The sequence below is a fragment of the Rhinatrema bivittatum genome, chromosome 18, assembly GCF_901001135.1.
Source record: "Rhinatrema bivittatum chromosome 18, aRhiBiv1.1, whole genome shotgun sequence".
In the NCBI taxonomy this organism is placed as follows: domain Eukaryota; kingdom Metazoa; phylum Chordata; class Amphibia; order Gymnophiona; family Rhinatrematidae; genus Rhinatrema; species Rhinatrema bivittatum.
In genome coordinates, this window is record NC_042632.1 from 58,559,785 (window position 1) to 58,576,170 (window position 16,386).

The 16,386-nt window shown below is 49.3% G+C and overlaps 1 protein-coding gene across 1 annotated transcript in view; it reads left to right on the top strand.

The window, feature by feature from the left end:
* Positions 1-9,803, top strand: part of ZNF346 (zinc finger protein 346) — a 28,876-nt gene extending 19,073 nt beyond the window's left edge. The window contains exons 4-7 of the mRNA XM_029583849.1: positions 1,439-1,586; positions 1,673-1,963; positions 2,148-2,241; positions 6,636-9,803. Coding sequence (XP_029439709.1) covers positions 1,439-1,586; positions 1,673-1,963; positions 2,148-2,241; positions 6,636-6,780 — 678 coding nt within the window. The 3' untranslated portion in view covers positions 6,781-9,803. The remainder of the gene's footprint in view (positions 1-1,438; positions 1,587-1,672; positions 1,964-2,147; positions 2,242-6,635) is intronic.
* The last annotated feature ends 6,583 nt before the right edge of the window (positions 9,804-16,386 follow it).

The window sequence follows — 16,386 nt, forward strand, 5'->3', positions numbered from 1 at the left end:
TTTCTCCTGTTTCACGGGCGAGGTGAACAAAACCCGTCTGTTAGCTCATCCGGACATGGCCCGTTTTTTTCTGACAGGGGTGAAGCACCTCCACCCCTACAGAGGCCTGTTCCCTTATGGAATCTTAATCTGGTACTGGAATTTTTGGTAGGGCCCTCTTTTCGGCCACTGCGCAGTCTGTCCTTATGCCTGTTAACCCCGAAAACAGTGTTCCTGGTGGCGATATGCTTGGCTCGTCGCATCTCTGAACTACAGACATTGTGTAGGGAATCATTCCTCCGGATGACCCCAGGGGCATTACAACTTCATACCATTCCATCCTTCTTGTCCAAGGTAGTCTTGGAGTTTCATGTGAATCAGTCCATTTCGTTGCCATCCCTAGATAGGCACAAGGATACAGAAGAATACCGCCTCCTCCACCATTTAAACGTCAGTAGGATTTTAATGCAATATCTGGAACTTCCAGAACAGGTGCACAAGCGGATCGCTTGTTCGGTCTTCATGGTGGAAGGAGGCAGGGAGAACCAGCTTTTAGAGCTATCCTAGCTCACTAGATCAAGGAGTTGGTCATGGGAGCTTGTGTAGAGGCAGGAAAGCTATTACCCTTTCAGGTTAAAGCTCATTTCAGTAGGGCTAAGGCAGTATCCTTGGCGTAAGCTAAGCTGCTGCCTCCCATCGACATCTGCCGAGTGGTGACGTTGTCTTCCTTGCACAACTTCTCCAGGTTTTATCGCCTGGATGTCCAGGCCCGAGAGGACACAGTCTTTGCAAGGGCGGTACTAACTGGACTGCGGGCAGCCTCCCGCTCCGAGTGGGAGTAGCTTTTCTTCATCCCATTGGTCCCGAGTCCATCTGGCTACACACTAGGAAATGGAGAAATTACTTACCTGATAATTTCTTATCCTTAGTGTAGACAGATGGCCTCAGCATCCCGCCCATGGCTGCCCAAGAACTGTGCCAAGGAATCATCCATGAAACGAATATCTATTCCAAGAGATTATGGGTAAGCCGTCTCCCAATCCTTAGATCAGGGCATCTATAATCTTGCTGGGATTCAGCGTTTGGTTGAATACAGTTACGGTTATCTGTTTTTTTAATTGTTTTAATCAAGTTTGGTTTTTTTTCGATAGTATGTCCACAATGGCTTTTGAAGAGAATACTGAATGGCTGAGGTCACTGCAGGGGAGCATCTAGGGTGACAGCAGCTTTGAAACCTGACTCAGTCTCCATCTGCTAGCAGGGGAGCACATAACCCATTGATCCTGAGTCTATCTGTCTACACTAAGGAAAACGAAATTATCAGGTAAGTAATTTCTCCAGTTTTCTAGATGGAAAATTTGTGCATTCAAATTTTGGAATCCATAAAGACAAGGAGTATATCAAATATTTATCTTCTGAAAAGCAAATCTGAGCCCATTGTGTTCCTTTCTATCTTCAGGAAAGCAGCAATGGGAACGAGGATCGTAATAAATGCTGCCCTATCTGTAATATGACATTTTCATCACCAGTTGTGGCACAGTCTCATTATGAAGGCAAAACCCATGCCAAGAACCTGAAGATAAAGGAGCAGGGCCCCTATGGAGAAGGTATTATTGTTGCTTACAGTTTGATGACAGTCTCTTGCAAACTATTCCAAAAAGTTAATAATCCTTCATGTTTTGCTTTCTTGAAGCTGTTTCTCAGATGAGAAACCCAACAAACTTTGTTGCTGCTCTTGTGCTTCCTAAAAATGAAGAGATGCTGGACAAATCTGACCCAGATAAGTTCTGTAAGCTCTGCCATGCAACATTCAACAACCCACTGATGGCCAAACAGCATTATGTAGGCAAGAAACACAAAAAGCAAGAGACTAAACTGAAGCTGATGACACAGTTTTCGGGTTCTTCTCCCACACCTGATGGATCCTCTTCCAGCACCTCCTTCTCTTCTTCTTCCACTGCTTCTGCTGTACCCTCTTCCTTGGGTAAGTCCTTGCTAAATGGCTTTTTCAGTTGTGTGGTCCCACTTGATTGTAATTGTAGCATTAACAGCATGTTTTCAAGTAGTACCTAAACTGAGGGGGAGTAAGAGTAACTGTGGTTGATGTCCTATTCTGTGTCTGCACGTGATTGACCGTGGTATTTATTGACTCTCTTTTTCCCTGTCAGCTTTGAAAGGATACCCCTGTGACACCTGTGACATCATCCTGAATTCCATAGAGCAGTACCAGGCTCACATCAGTGGGGCCAAACACAAGAATTCGTAAGTCATTGACTGTTGTAAAGACACGAGGGCTCTGGGCAGTCAGGAAAAGAGAGACCACAATGAGACAGCAAGCGATGTAGGGGGGGTAGAAGTCTTTCCCTGTACGTTCCCGGATCAGTCCAGACCGTGGGTTGAGCCTCCTGCCCAGCAGGTGGAGACAGACCAAAACTGAAAGGGTGTCCCATATCAGGACAGAGCCTACCCTGCAGCCCTTCAGTATTTGTCTGTCTCCAGCAGATGCGACAGCTCACCCTGTGGTTCCCTGGCTTTTCATCTTAGCCTTTACCCTGTTGGGCTCTTTCCTTATTCTTGTTGGATCAAGCAAGTATTTCAAATTTAAGTGTTATAATAATAATAAAAAAAAAAAATCCTTTAAAGCAGAAAAGACTCTGTTTTCCTCAGGAGAAAGCATCTGTCTGCTAGGGGATTTTTTACCCCTTGTTTAAGCAGCCCAGGCTCCTTTCCTGGTGCACCTTTTTGGGGTGATACTGGTGCTCCAGTCACTCCCCTTTATCTCCCGGGACGCTGGGTCAGCAGGGAAGATTCCTTCCCCTGCACTTGAGAAAACATAAGAGAAAAGGGTTTTGGTTTTTTTTTTTTGGGGGGGGGGGTTCTGATTTTTGGGGCACTTTCAGCTTCAGTGCTGACTGTTTGTTTGGCAGCGTTTTGATTTTTAGGCTAGGAGCGAGCAGGGTTCATTCTCCTGTGCTCTCGCTCCTCAGCACCGGACAGCTCAGCTATTTTTGGCTCTCTTTGTGGCTTTTTTCTGTTATGCTACGTTCCAATCAGTATCTGGCCTGCGGGGGAGCCTGCTTTGCGGCTTTCCCGCGAAGGCCTTTGCTCGGGGTGCCTGCCGGGTGGGAAGGGCCCCTCCCCGGCAGCAGCAAAATATACCACCCGGGGGAAGTCTTCTGATCGCGTGGCCAGGCCGTTCCGGGGTTGGCAAACCGTAGGAACGGAGGCCATCTTGGGGATTTCCACAGCTCCCGATTCGGGGCTGCAGCACTCAGGGGAGACAGATTTTTCATTTTCTCCCCCTGATTTGAGCCCAGTGCAGGCCCATGATGAGGATCCTGTCATTCCACCCCTGTTCGGAAGGAGTGGATGCGCTCGTCCTTCCCTGGCCCCACGACATCTCTTCTGTACGTGTTTCCTCCTTGGCCTCTTGTGGGAAAAGTTCTCCGAAGAATAGAACTTCACAGGGGACCGGTCAACCGAATGGCACCGGATGGCCCCAAAGACCGTGGTTCGCGGATCTGGTGAACCTGGCAACGGACGGGTCTCTGCCATCTCCCTCGCCTATTCCGGCAGGGTCCCGTATTTTTCGACCAGGCAGATCGCTTCTGTCTAGAGGCCTGGCTTTTGAACGGCGAAGACTGAGAAAGAAGGGATATAAAGAGGAAGTTATATCCACCCTTCTACGTGCCCGTAAGCCGTCTACCTCTCTGGCTTATGTCCGTGTTTAGAAGGTTTTTGAAACTGTATGTGCAGAATCGGGTGTCTCAGCTCGTTTGGCTCTGGTTCCGGTGATTCTCTTCTTCCTCCAAAAAGGCCTCTCCAAGGGTCTCTCCTTCAGCTCTTTGTGCATTCAAGTGTCCGCTCTCTGCTTTCTCCTAGGTTCTGTTGATGGTCACGCAGTAGCATCACACCCTGATGTTGTCCGCTTCCTCAGGGGCACCAAGTATTTGAAGCTGCCCGTCCGGGTCACTTGTCCTTCGTGGAGTCTTAATTTAGTACTTCGGGCTCTCTGTGAGGCTCCTTTTGAATTTCTCTGTCTGGCTACCCTTAAGGACCTGACACTCAAGACAGTCTTCCTGGTTTCTATCTGCTCTGTCAGACGGGGGTCGGAGATTCAAGCGTTGTCCTGCCGGGAGCCCTTCCTGCGGTTTTCTGATTCTGGAGTTTCTCTCAAGACTGTACCTTCCTTCTTGCCGAAGGTCGTTTCTTCCTTTCGTGTTAATCAGGCGATAGAACTGCCCGCGTTCTCTCCTGAGGATTTCGCGAGTACAGTTGGCGGTGATTTTCGTCACCTTGATGTCAAATGCATTTTATTACGTTACCTCCAAGTCACCAATGAGTTTTGGGTCTCCGATTATCTTTTTGTCCTGTGGAGTGGTCCAAATAGGGGCAACCAAGCTACTAAGACTATGATCGCTCGGTAGTTGAAGGAGGCAATCTCGTCGGCCTATATCTGCCAAGGTTGGGCGGTTCCGGAGGGCCTAAAGGCTCATTCCTTGCGTTCTCAGGCTACTTCTTGGGAGGAGAGTCAATCGGTCTCTCCGCAGAAAATATGCAGGGCTGCTACATGGAAATCCCTGCATATCTTTGCTCAACATTACTGCCTTGATGTACAGGCACCAGTGTTTGGTTCCTTCGGTCGGCAGGTGCTTCGAGCGGGGCTATCTCGGTCCCACCCTCTGTAGGGAAGCTTTGGTACATCCCATGGTCTGGACTGATCCGGGTACGTAGGGAAAGGAAAATTAGTTCTTACCTGTTAATTTTCGTTCCTGTAGTACCACGGATCAGTCCAGCCACCCTTTCCTGTATTTTCTGCTATCCAGTCGAAGCTCTTTTTGCAGATTACTGGATGTTTTTTATCTATGATTATCCTTAAAGGCACCGGAAGCATCTGTTTTGATGACAGTGGATATGCAAGAGCGATCATATACAGAGTCCATTCAATGTTTGCAAATTGTTTAGTTTTTGTGAGTTCTCTCATTACTTGCTTGATCTTTTATTGGTTATCTTTATTCTTATCTGCTTTGACAATGGTTATACTGAAGGGCTGCAGGGTAGGCTCTGTCCTGATATAGGATACCCTTTCAGTATTGGTCTGTCTCCATCGGCTCAACCCACGGTCTGGACTGATCCATGGTACTACAGGAACGAAAATTAACAGGTAAGAACTAAATTTCCTGTGCATGGTCTGTAATTTGTCAGTCTCTTGGCTCACCATGATGGCAGAGAAGTGTCATTCAAACATGGCTTCCTTATCGTTCCCCGGATCAGTCCAGATACATGGGTTTTTCGCCCCTTCCAGCAGACTGAGACAGAAGAAAAGCTTTACTGACACTGTTACTTAAGCCATGTGCCACTTGCAGTTCCCCAAGTATTTCTTTGTCTCTAGCAGGTGGTAGAGGTGCAAAATCTGCAGTCTGTTAGAAAAAAATAAGAAAGGAGACGCAGGAAGATCGCTGCTAGGGGTGTTAAGTCCTTAAAGAGCTATCCCCCTAATAGAATAGGGCAAGTAGGGGTTTGATGACTTTGGATTAGCTCAACATAAGTGGGGCATTGAGCTCTCTCATGCTCCTCCCTCTGGATGAAGACGTCAATAAGGAAAGTAACACCAGTCCAGCAATGACAAATATCTAGGTTATCTCTCCCTACCAGCAGGTGGAGGCAGACTAAACTGAATCCTGCAATGATATCGTAGCCACTACTTAAGAGTGGTGTTAGCAGCAGAGATCCCGTTTTCTCTGCCTCCATCATCTGATGTTGGATCAGAGATCAGACCCCTGGGCCAGCCCCTAAGGATGTGTTTGGTTGATCAGAGCTGGAGGACCAGTAAATTTTAAAACCCCAAAAGACAGAGCAAGCGACTTCAGCTAATTTTCCATTTAGAATTCTGAGCTGGGGGTTTCTTTCCCCTTGGTTTGTTCTTCTCTCCTGGTCAGCTCTCCCTACACCCCCCCCCCCCTTTATTGTGTTTGGTAGCCAGGCTCGAACCTTTACATAAGGAAAAGGACAGGGTTGCAGGGTACCTGTGTGTAAGGCACCAGCAGGTGAGGGACTGGCTGGCTTCAGCAGCAGTGCAGGGGGAGATGCACCCAAGAAAAAAAAAAGTACTGCAAGTAGCATGGAGAAGCCCGGCCGGGGAGCAAGTGCTACAAAGCTTGTGCTGTGCTTTGTGCCGCCGTTCCCGGTACATACCCGGATCAGTCCTGAGTTTATTCATCCGTGCCAGCAGTTGGAAAGCAAACCTGACACTGCTTCATATACCCTGATGCCACCTGCAGTTTCTCAGTATTGACCTGTGCCCTACCAAAACACAGGCAGTCGAAACCTTGTATAACAAAACTTGTATAATAAAAACTCTTGAACAGCTGAGCGGACGACTCTCCACCTCCACAAAACAGACTGATCCGTAGTACTACAGGAACGGACATTAGCAGGGAAGAACCAATTTTTCTTTCCCTGTGCGTAGCCTGATCAGTCCAGACTTTGTAGAGTTTATTCAGCAGGGACGCCTTCTGTGTGTTACATGGGCATGGTACATCCTCTTAGTTCCAGTAAACTGGCCGAGCAGACACTGTTCCCATGCAAGACCTCACACACACACTGTGTAGCAGCTGCTCGTGGGACTTTCTAACACGTTATGTTTCCTTTCTCAGTTTAAAATCGAAGATGACTGGAGGTCTGCCAGCACAGGGAGGAGCTCAGCAGCAGCGTCAGTATACCCCGCAGCAGCCATATGTTGCAGAAGAAGTGTTGGGCCCAGAGGGCTACAGCTACTTTAGTGAAGACCAAGACTTCTAGGGCAGATTCCTAGAGCCAGGAATGGAAGCCCTTTGCCAGCCCACAATGGTTACGTCCCACCCCCACCCCATGCACATGTTTCTGTCATCTCTTGCTGCAGTGCACACGTAGCGCAGGAGTAGAGGTATATGTATTTGTACAGGATGTGCTTGGGAGACTTCATCTCTTACCGGCACTTCCTAATGTGTGTGTGGGCACAGGGCAGAGCAGAAGCCACTGGAATGGTTACTTCTCTATTCTGATTCCCCCTCCTTTATATCCCAGCGTACAAGCTACGGCCTGTATCTGAAGCAGGAACAAGCATGGCACTGTGAATTTCCTTCTCAGTAGCACAGAAATAAGGGGAGCGCTTTCAGTGGACTAAGTTAATACATTTCTTAACTAACTTTCGGGAGTTGACTTCCTCCTTTATGTCCAAACAGAATGAGCAAGTTGGAGCAAAAGATGACTTTTGCCAGAAAATCGAGTGAGGCATTACAGAGGTGAGTTGGGATAGTTTGATGCAAGCGAGAGACTGTAAAAAAAAAAAAAAAAGCTCAAGTCTCTGATGTCCCTTTAGGTCTGTTCTGAAGTATTTGATTACTACTCTAACTCACTACCTACTACCTCTCTCACATTACATCTTCCTCCTACCTCTGTAATCTACTCTGTGATTCTCTTACTTTTTCTGGCAAGGTCATTTCTTAGCTGCTCACTCTGTTTGGACCTGAGGAAGGGAGTGTTAATACATTTCTTAACTAGCTTTTTGGAATCTGATAAAGACGTATCAGGTTTTGTGTTTTTATCTTTGTATCCGTGCATTTTAGTCCACACTACACTCTGTCCAATAGGAGACTGACAGAAGCTGCCCACATCTGGTGCTTTCATGGCAGGCGCTGTTTATCCCAGAGGGGGTACATTTTATGGCATGAGAGATGATGAATCCAGGGTGAGTGTCCCCCTCTCAACAATCTGCCATAGAGCAGTCTGTCTTCTAGTGCCCCTAATTCAGCTTTCTCTACAGATTCAGGGCCATGGCAAAGCACGGACTGAGGTGGGAGGAGAGGATATGGTCTAATCCTCAAACTCACTCCCCAACTTTCTGCTGCTACTTCATTTCAGAGCCCTTCTTCCTCAGCAGTGGTGCAAGACCTCTGCCTCTCGTTTGTGCCACACTACCTCGGCGCCAGGGTGAAACGATTGCTGGCACAGTGCGGGTGCAGCTGTTCCAAGAGGCCCGTGTCACTGAAACCTTTCCAACTCCCTCTCAATCGTCTTACCATCATTCCCTCTCCAGGAAGCAGTTGCACCAACTTGTATTTTGTGCAGCATTTGTTTGCGCTTCCTCCAGAAGCCTCATTAGGAAATAACGGGGGCCAGATGTGGCCCACAGGCTGTAGTTTGCCCCCGTCTTACGCTGCAGTGCTGGGGAAGTTTACACACAGTGATGACTCGCATTTTTCCTTTTAACAGATTTGCTGCTTTCTTGTTGTTTTCAGATTCCTTAAGCTGCTTTCCTGTGATTCACCTGAGGCACCACAGCTTACCTCACACTGACTGGATCTGATTGGCTTTAGTAGGCCAGAACAAAAGGTGATGTGATAAACGTTTAAGACCACCCAGGCCTGTTTATCAGGTGGCAATTGCTATAGTGCGCTGGAGGCGTGTGATGCTGGGAATAGCTGGGGGGCAGCTTAATGAATGGTGCTGTGGACCTCGCTTGTACTGAATAGTGTCCATGGCTTCCTTTTTACATTGCTTTTTGCCTGTCCCTGATTGAAGAGGCTCTCCTGCATCACAGAGGTGCCACTTTGGTGGAACAATTTGAAGTTGCCCTAACTCTTGAGGAAGATTTCTGCCGGAGCCAACAGCCCACCAGGTCAGGTGGGCCGGGCTGCTGATCACCTCTCGGTTCTGTAAGTTGCAGCTCTTGGTTGTCTGTCTTTTTTTTTTTTTTGTGAAATACTTGCAATAAAGTAGTTTCTGTTTCTGAGTCTAATGCTGTAAGCTGTGGGGGCTGGTAATGACCAGAATGAATGCTGGCAGAAGCTCTGTTCCGATGCTTGTGAAGAAAGCTACCTCAGTGGGTGTAATTAGACAGTGATAAAAGCTGGAAATCTCCGACACTACTCTGAGAGTCTTTCCATGCTGCGTTGTTCTCGTTAGTCTGGCTCTACAGTATTTTAAAAAAATAACACTGACTGGACTCCAATTTTAAGAAAGTTATAATTTTACAAATTAGCAATGCAGAACGTTTTGAAAAAAAAATAATTCTTGACTAAGTCTCAGTGGCTCATTTAAACTCTGTGACTGGAGTATGTTTGGGTCTCAGGGAGGGAATTCTTCCAACAAACATTACAAAGAAGCTCTTCTCCCCTATTTTGGAGATGGTCAGCACATTTGCTATGCCCTCCCTTTTCTTTACGAGAGCACCTACTTTTAAAGGCTTTTTATTATTTTCTACGTTAAGTAACTATTTGCTTGGCAGCTTCTTAATACTCCTTGTTGGTCATCAAGTTGGTGGACTTCCTAGGTAGTGAGAGCCTTCCTTTGTTAGGCCTCTGTGGACCGCTCGGTGGAAGATCAGGAACTCATCCCCCTCCCAGAGGTACATGTACACTGCTGAGAGAAACCAGAAAGAAATGGGAGATGTGAATTTCCAGATTTTGCATTTTTTTGAGGTGTCAGCTACTCTGCTAATGTGTACGTTGTCCTTCTGATTCTGTCATTTGCTGTCAGGCACATTGGATAAACTTAGGTCTAAGTGCTGCATCCCATATACAGCAAGCGAAAATCAATCCTTCAGCATCTTGCTGTTCTTTCTTTTATAAAGTTTAATTTTTCTCTGCACAGTATGTGTGTATGTGTGTATATATAAACCTTGAACATTAGTAGAATGCTGTGTGGGCTACACTTACACTAGTATGGGTTAAGAGTGGGAGGGAAGGCCCCTGCACTGTGGACTTGTGTGTATTCATGTCTGCCTTTCACTGTACAAGATTGGCCTTGTTTAGATATTAAACTGCAGTTTTTGTTTCATAGTACCAGCTGGTCTTGATGCCTCTGTCTAAATTGAGGGAAAATCCTGAGTGAGTGCCCCATCTGAGTATCTCCTAGTGCCTTCTAATCCTCATAGACTGAGCAGGAGTCCAGCTGCTGTCTGGGAATAGGATGGGAAAGCTGCAAGCGAGAAGTTAGGGTCCTGCTATGACCTCTGCGTGCAGAGTGGTAGAGGGCACAGCAGCACATTATAGGAACGTTTTAGCACCGTGCACTTTACTGGTGATGCGGGATGATAGGTAACAGCACATGGCAGCACTGTCCATAAGCCTCTATGAAAAGCAAATACCAATCGCATGACTGCATCCCTTCCTCACATTTGTTCCAGCTTCAATGAATTTTAGAGCCCTTAAACAAGGCAATGGTGCTGCAGCTGCCAATATCGAACACAATTAATGTGCTCTAGAGGGCTTTGCACATCCTTCTTTCCCAGCACAGCTAGTCGGCACCTGTTGGAAACCGCAGCAATACAATAACTTGGCTCTCAAGTCATTCCCAGACCTCGACTGCAGCTGCTTGATATAGATTACAGTGGTGTTAAAGAGCAGAGGGCTGGATAAGAGTTAGGTTGCTCTGCAACCCTTATGCTATGCTAGTACTAAGACATCCTCATCCCTAACCCCCCGCCCCTCCCAAACATGGCCGTGCACAAAGTACCTCATTCCTACTCCACAACACCCTCTGCTGTTCTAGTAGTTATGCACTTTCCATTCAGTTTTGTACTGTACCTCATCCTGACCAAGCACCTCCACCCCCCCCCCCCTCCCTGCTATTTCAGTGCCCAGGATCCCCAAAACAGCTCTGCATTACGTAACTGCATTCTGTCTTACGCAACTCTTGCTAAGTATACAACCCACCCCCCATATACTTCTGCACTAGATATCTCCACCCTAAACATAAAATATGTCTCTGACAATGAGCAAGCCAGGTCATTAGGAGGTACCTGGCAGAAGTATCCTGACCAAAACTACTACTGAGGTTTTAGTACTGGAACTCCTCACAATGTACCTCACTCCAATAGTAATGGTTTTCCTGGCGTGTAGCAGATGGACTCAAGACCAGTGGGTATAGTGTGCTCCTGATAGCAGTTGGAGAAGGATCAGATTTCCACCTGACGTCAGCGCTAGTACATATACCCCTGCAGGAAGCTCTGCTCTTCAGTATTTTCCGTCTCCATAGCAGTTCGGGACTCTATACACGCTTGCACAGCGTTAGAGTATTCTAACCAAAGAAATCCAAAGCAAAGAAGAAAACTTACCTCTCAGATGAGCCCCGCTCTCCTGCGGTGATACCTATGGGTCCCTCCCCCAGTCGAGATTCCTGAGGTGATTTCCACAATCCCTCAGAGGTAGGCCTCGGTCGGGCAGCCGGCTCCCAGTGTGGACTTAGCCCCCGGCAACGGGGGCGGCTGAGAGGCATTGGGTGCAACTTCGAGCGCGGCGAAGGTACTTTCCCTCTTCCCCCACAACCAGAGACCACCCGGGATGAGACCAGGAAACGCCGAGACAAGGTAAGGTAGAAAACTTCCTAAAAGTCTCCTAGGCTCAAATAGCCACACAGATCGCCAGCCGGCATCAGTGCTACCAGGTTGATTAGCCCTATCTGGGCTAGACCCCTGTCCGACACGAGGGTCCTCCCACATGGAGACCCTCCAAGGTGGTAGCCATATTGTTCGCCGTCGCCATTTTAACTTGGTCGCTGCCCTGTCTGCCGATTCGAGCCATGCGCACAAAATCACTTGTGCGCACAGCCACACACTTCACTGTGCCGGGTGCATAAGTAAACCCTGTGCGCACAGCAGCGCGCGCATCCGACCTACACGCACAACTTCAGCGCACCCGAAGCGCATAACTAGGCCTCCCGGCATACACTTGAACACACAAACCGGAGTTTTCTGCAATCCTACACGCACAAGCCATGGCACCACCGGACAAGAAGCTCAAGGCTCAGGGCCTCTGCCCAACATACCATATCAGAGCTGCGCAGCACAAAGAGGCCACGGCCCGGTTCTACAGTGTGAGGAGGCTCTGGGTGACACAGGCCAAGGTCTCTCCAGCTGGCACTGGGATCCGGATCCACTGACAGTGCACCAGATCTGGCTACCCCCGGTGGAAGCCTCAAACAGGGCTCCCCGGGGACACGGTGCCTCTCAATTTAGACCCAGCATCTTTCTCCTGGGTAGAATTCTTCTAAGGCCTACATACCTTTGTCCACATGCAGCAGGCGCCCCCGATGCCACAGCCTGCCCCAGAGGACCCGAACATCCCAGGACACTCTAAACCCAGAGAAGTGCCCCTCCCGCCTTAAAGCCCCAACTTGTTGGGGACATGGACACATCGGACTAGGATCAAGACTCACTGGAGGAAGGGGAAATCCCTCCAGGAACGGAACCTTACCGAACCATGAGGCGTTTCTTTGCTAAAGACGAACTATCAGACCTCATAGCTCACAGCCTGAAAGAGCTCGCTATCCCAGGCACGAGTGCCACAGGAGAACCGAAGATGAACCCCCCTCCTCGAGGGGGTCTGTCAGGCCTCCCGCCATTTCTCTTTGCTGCAGGCCATTCAACAGCTGATTGACCTGGAATGGGAGGCTCCAGAGGCCATGTTCAAGGGGGGACGGACCCTGGCAGCCCTCTACCCCCTGGACCCCGCTGCCAAAGACCTGGCATTCCCCAAAGTGGATGCCATGGTCTGCGCAGTCTCAAAGTGCACTACCATCCCAGTTGAGGGAGGAGTGGCACTCAAGGATGCCCAGGACAGACGTCTCGAATCCATCCTTAAACAGTCATTCATTTCAGCTATGTCACTACAGATCGCGGCCTGCTGTGCCATGGTGACACACGCCTGCTTATCAAAGACCAGGAACACCACCACCACACCTGTCGAAGCACTAGAACCAGCAGTATCATTCCTCACAGATGCGACCTCTGACCTGGTGTGCACCGCAGCCAGAGGCGTTTCGTCCATTTGTGGCAGCCAGAAGACACCTCTAGCTCAGAAGCTGGTCAGCCGACGCGACGTCCAAGACGAGACTCACAAGAATCCCTTTAAGGGAAACCTCCTGTTCAGAAGCGAACTGGAGAAGTTAGCCGACAAATGGGGCGAATCCCCAGTACCATGGCTACTGGAGGACAAGAGCAAGAGAAGCCAGCGCCCCTCCCCCCAAACATCTAAGGGCAGGGGATTGCAGCGCTTCAAACCATACAGAAGTACATATCAAGCATCTCGCCCCGCAGGCAGGGGCCAGTCCTTTCGGGAAAAAAACACAACAAAAGGGGAGCCGGCACTGGTCCAGGCCCCAGCCGCACCCTGCAATGGAGATCAGCCGACCCATCCACAGGAAGAAGCCATAGGGGGCAGACTTGCCCTATTCTACCAAAGATGAGTTGAGATCTTCGGACAAGTGGGTCCTAACCATCATTCGAGAGGGATATTATCTGGACTTCCACAACATCCCTCCAGACAAGTTTGTGAAATCTCCCTGCCACGACCCTTTCAAGAGGACGGCAGTGGAATCTACATTAGCCAAATTGCTCGACTTAAAGGCCATAACACCGGTGCCCACGCAACAAGAAAATACGGGGCACTATTCCATCTATTTTATCGTTCCCAAGAAAGAGGATACGTTCCGGCCCATCCTGGACCTCAAGTCCTTCAACCGCCACCTGAGGGTACCCCACTTCCACATGGAAACCCTATGCTCGGTCATAAGGGCGATACAGCCGGAAGAATTTCTCACATCCCTGGATCTGTCAGAAGCCTACCTGCACATCCCGGTCCATCATGAGTATCAACGTTTTTTACGCTTCACGATCCTGGACCACCACTACCAGTTCCGGGCACTACCCTTTGGGCTAGCCACAGGACCCCGTCGTGCACCAAAATCATGGTTGTAGTGACAGTGACACTGAGGAAAGAAGGAATCCTCGTACACCCATATCTGAACTCTGATCAGGGCAAAATCCCCAGAGGAAAGTCATCAGGCGACCTCCAGAATCAAAACTCTACTGGAGAACCTCGGGTGGGTGGTCAACACAAACAAGAACTGTCTGCAGCCCTCCCAATCTCTGGAATACCTGGGAGTCCGGTTTGACCCAGACAAGACAAGGTCATTCTGACTCCTAGAAGGAGAACAAAACTGAAACAATTGCGAAACCTGTTAAGCAGGCTTCGTCCCAAGGTGTGGGACTACCTCCAAGTCCTCGGTCTCATGACATCCAGATTGTAAGTGGTCCCATGGGCAAGAGCTCACATGCGACCCCTACAGCGTTCCCTACTATCACGATGGAATCCGATGTCCCAGAATTATTCCGTTCACCTCCAGCTCCCAGAGGAAATTCGATACCAGTTACAATGGTGGCTACAAGAAGACCATCTGAGCAAGGGAGTAAGGCTATCCCCGCCAACCTGGATCCTGCTCACCACGGATGTGAGCCTACAAGGGTGGGGAGTCCCTTGTCCCATTCCTGGCAGTCAAGAGTCGGGATGGAACATCAACCGACTGGAAGCACGGGCAGCCAGGCTAGCCTGCCTACGGTTCAGTCACAGACTCCGGGGCGAATCTGTCTGAGTTATGTCGGACAATGCCTCAACAGTGGCCTACATCAACCTCTAGGGAGGAACCAGAAGCCAACAGGTGTCCCTGGAAATAGACCCCCTAATGGCGTGGACGGAATCAAACCTACAAGAGATCTCAGCCACCCACATCGTGGGAAAAGAAAACGTCACTGCGGATTACCTCAGCAGAAAAAGTCTAGACCCAGAGGAATGGAGGCTGTCGAACACAGCCTTCCAGTTGATAGTAAACCACTGGGGAACACCAGCCATGGACCTCCTGGCAAGCCGGTCAAACGCCCAAGTTCCCAACTTCTTCAGTCGCAACCAAAATCCCAAGGGATCGATGCTCTTGTCCAGACCCGGCCACAGGAAATCCTGCTATACGTGTTCCCACCGTGGCCGCTACTGGGCGGAATCATCCACAAGAGAGAACACCACAGGGGACCAGTACTTCTAGTGGCCCCGGACTGGACAAGAAGACTGTGGTATGCAGACATGCGAAGACTACTGACAGGGAGCCCTCTACCTCCTCATAGGGATCTGTTCCAACAAGGCCCGATCCTCCACAAAGACCCAACTATATTCTCTCTTACGGTCTGGCCATTGAGAGGACACACCTGAAGGAGAGCAGATACTCGAGGGCGGTGATTGACACTCTGCTCCGAGCACGCAAGTTTTCCACATCTCTAACCTACATACGAATGTGGAGAATATTCGAAGCCTGGTGTGAAGACCGCGACATCCTCCCGCGGACAGTCAAAATTCCCACGATTCTGGAATTCCTGCAGAACAGCTTACAGAAGTGGTTGTCTCTCAATTCCATAAAGGTGCAGGTGGCTGCATTGGCCTGCTATAGAGCCAAGGTGGGGGGCAGCAACCTAGCCTCTCATCCAGACATCTCCTGCTTCCTGAAAGGGGTCAAACAGATCCGACCACCCCCTAAAGTGGCCGGCACTTTTATGGAATCTCAATTTAGTCCTAGACTTCCTAGTAGGAGCCTCCTTCGACCCACCCGTGGTCTGTCCCTCAGACTACATTGAAGACGGCATTTCTAGTGGCAGTCTGTTCGGCCCATCGCATCTCCGAGCTTCAAGCACTGTCCTGCCGAAAACCCTTCCTCAGGTTCACACCGAGATCCATATAGCTACGCACAGTCCCCTCCTTATTCCCAAAAGTGGTTTTTCACTTCTATCTAAACCAAACCATCTTGCTGCCATCGCCACATGAGCATAAGGACTCGGAAGAATCTTGCCGCCTTCGCCATCTTAACGTCGGCAGACTCCTAGTCTGATATGAGGAAAGGTCAGAATCCGTACAAAAGACAGACCACCTCTTCGTCCTTCACAGCGGGAAGAAACAAAGGAAAGTGGCCTCACGGGCACCATAGCCCGCTGGATCAGAGAAGTTATCAAGGCAGCCTACATAGAGGCAGGCAAGCCTCCACCTCTACAAGTCAAGGCCCATTCCACTAGAGCCCAGGCAGTGTCCTGGGTGGAAACCAAGATGCTGTCACCTGCCGAGATTTGTCGGACGGCGATATGGTCCTCCATTCACACCTTCTCTAGGTTCTACCGCCTGGATGTTCAGGCTCGGGAAGACACAGCATTCGCAAGGGCAGTACTAAGTGGGCTACAGGCAGCCTCCCACCCGGTTCGGCAGTAGCTTTTGTACATCCCATTGGTCCTGAGTCCATCTGCTACATGCCAGGAAATGGAGAAATTACTTACCTGATAATTTCGTTTTCCTTAGTGTAGACATGGACTCAGCATCCCGCCCACGGCTGCCGACAAACACGGAAACCTCTGGTGACAATCCCCGAGAGCAAGACAAACACGGGTAAGCCAAGCTTCCCTCTAAGACACCCATACCTACGGGGTGTCGATGTTTCTATGTTGAAGGCACTGGCGGTCTCCAGTTATATCCACATCAACCAGTTCAAGTTAACCAATTTAATCAAAGTTAATCAAGTTGTTCAGTAACACATATATCCACAATTGCTTTTCAAAGA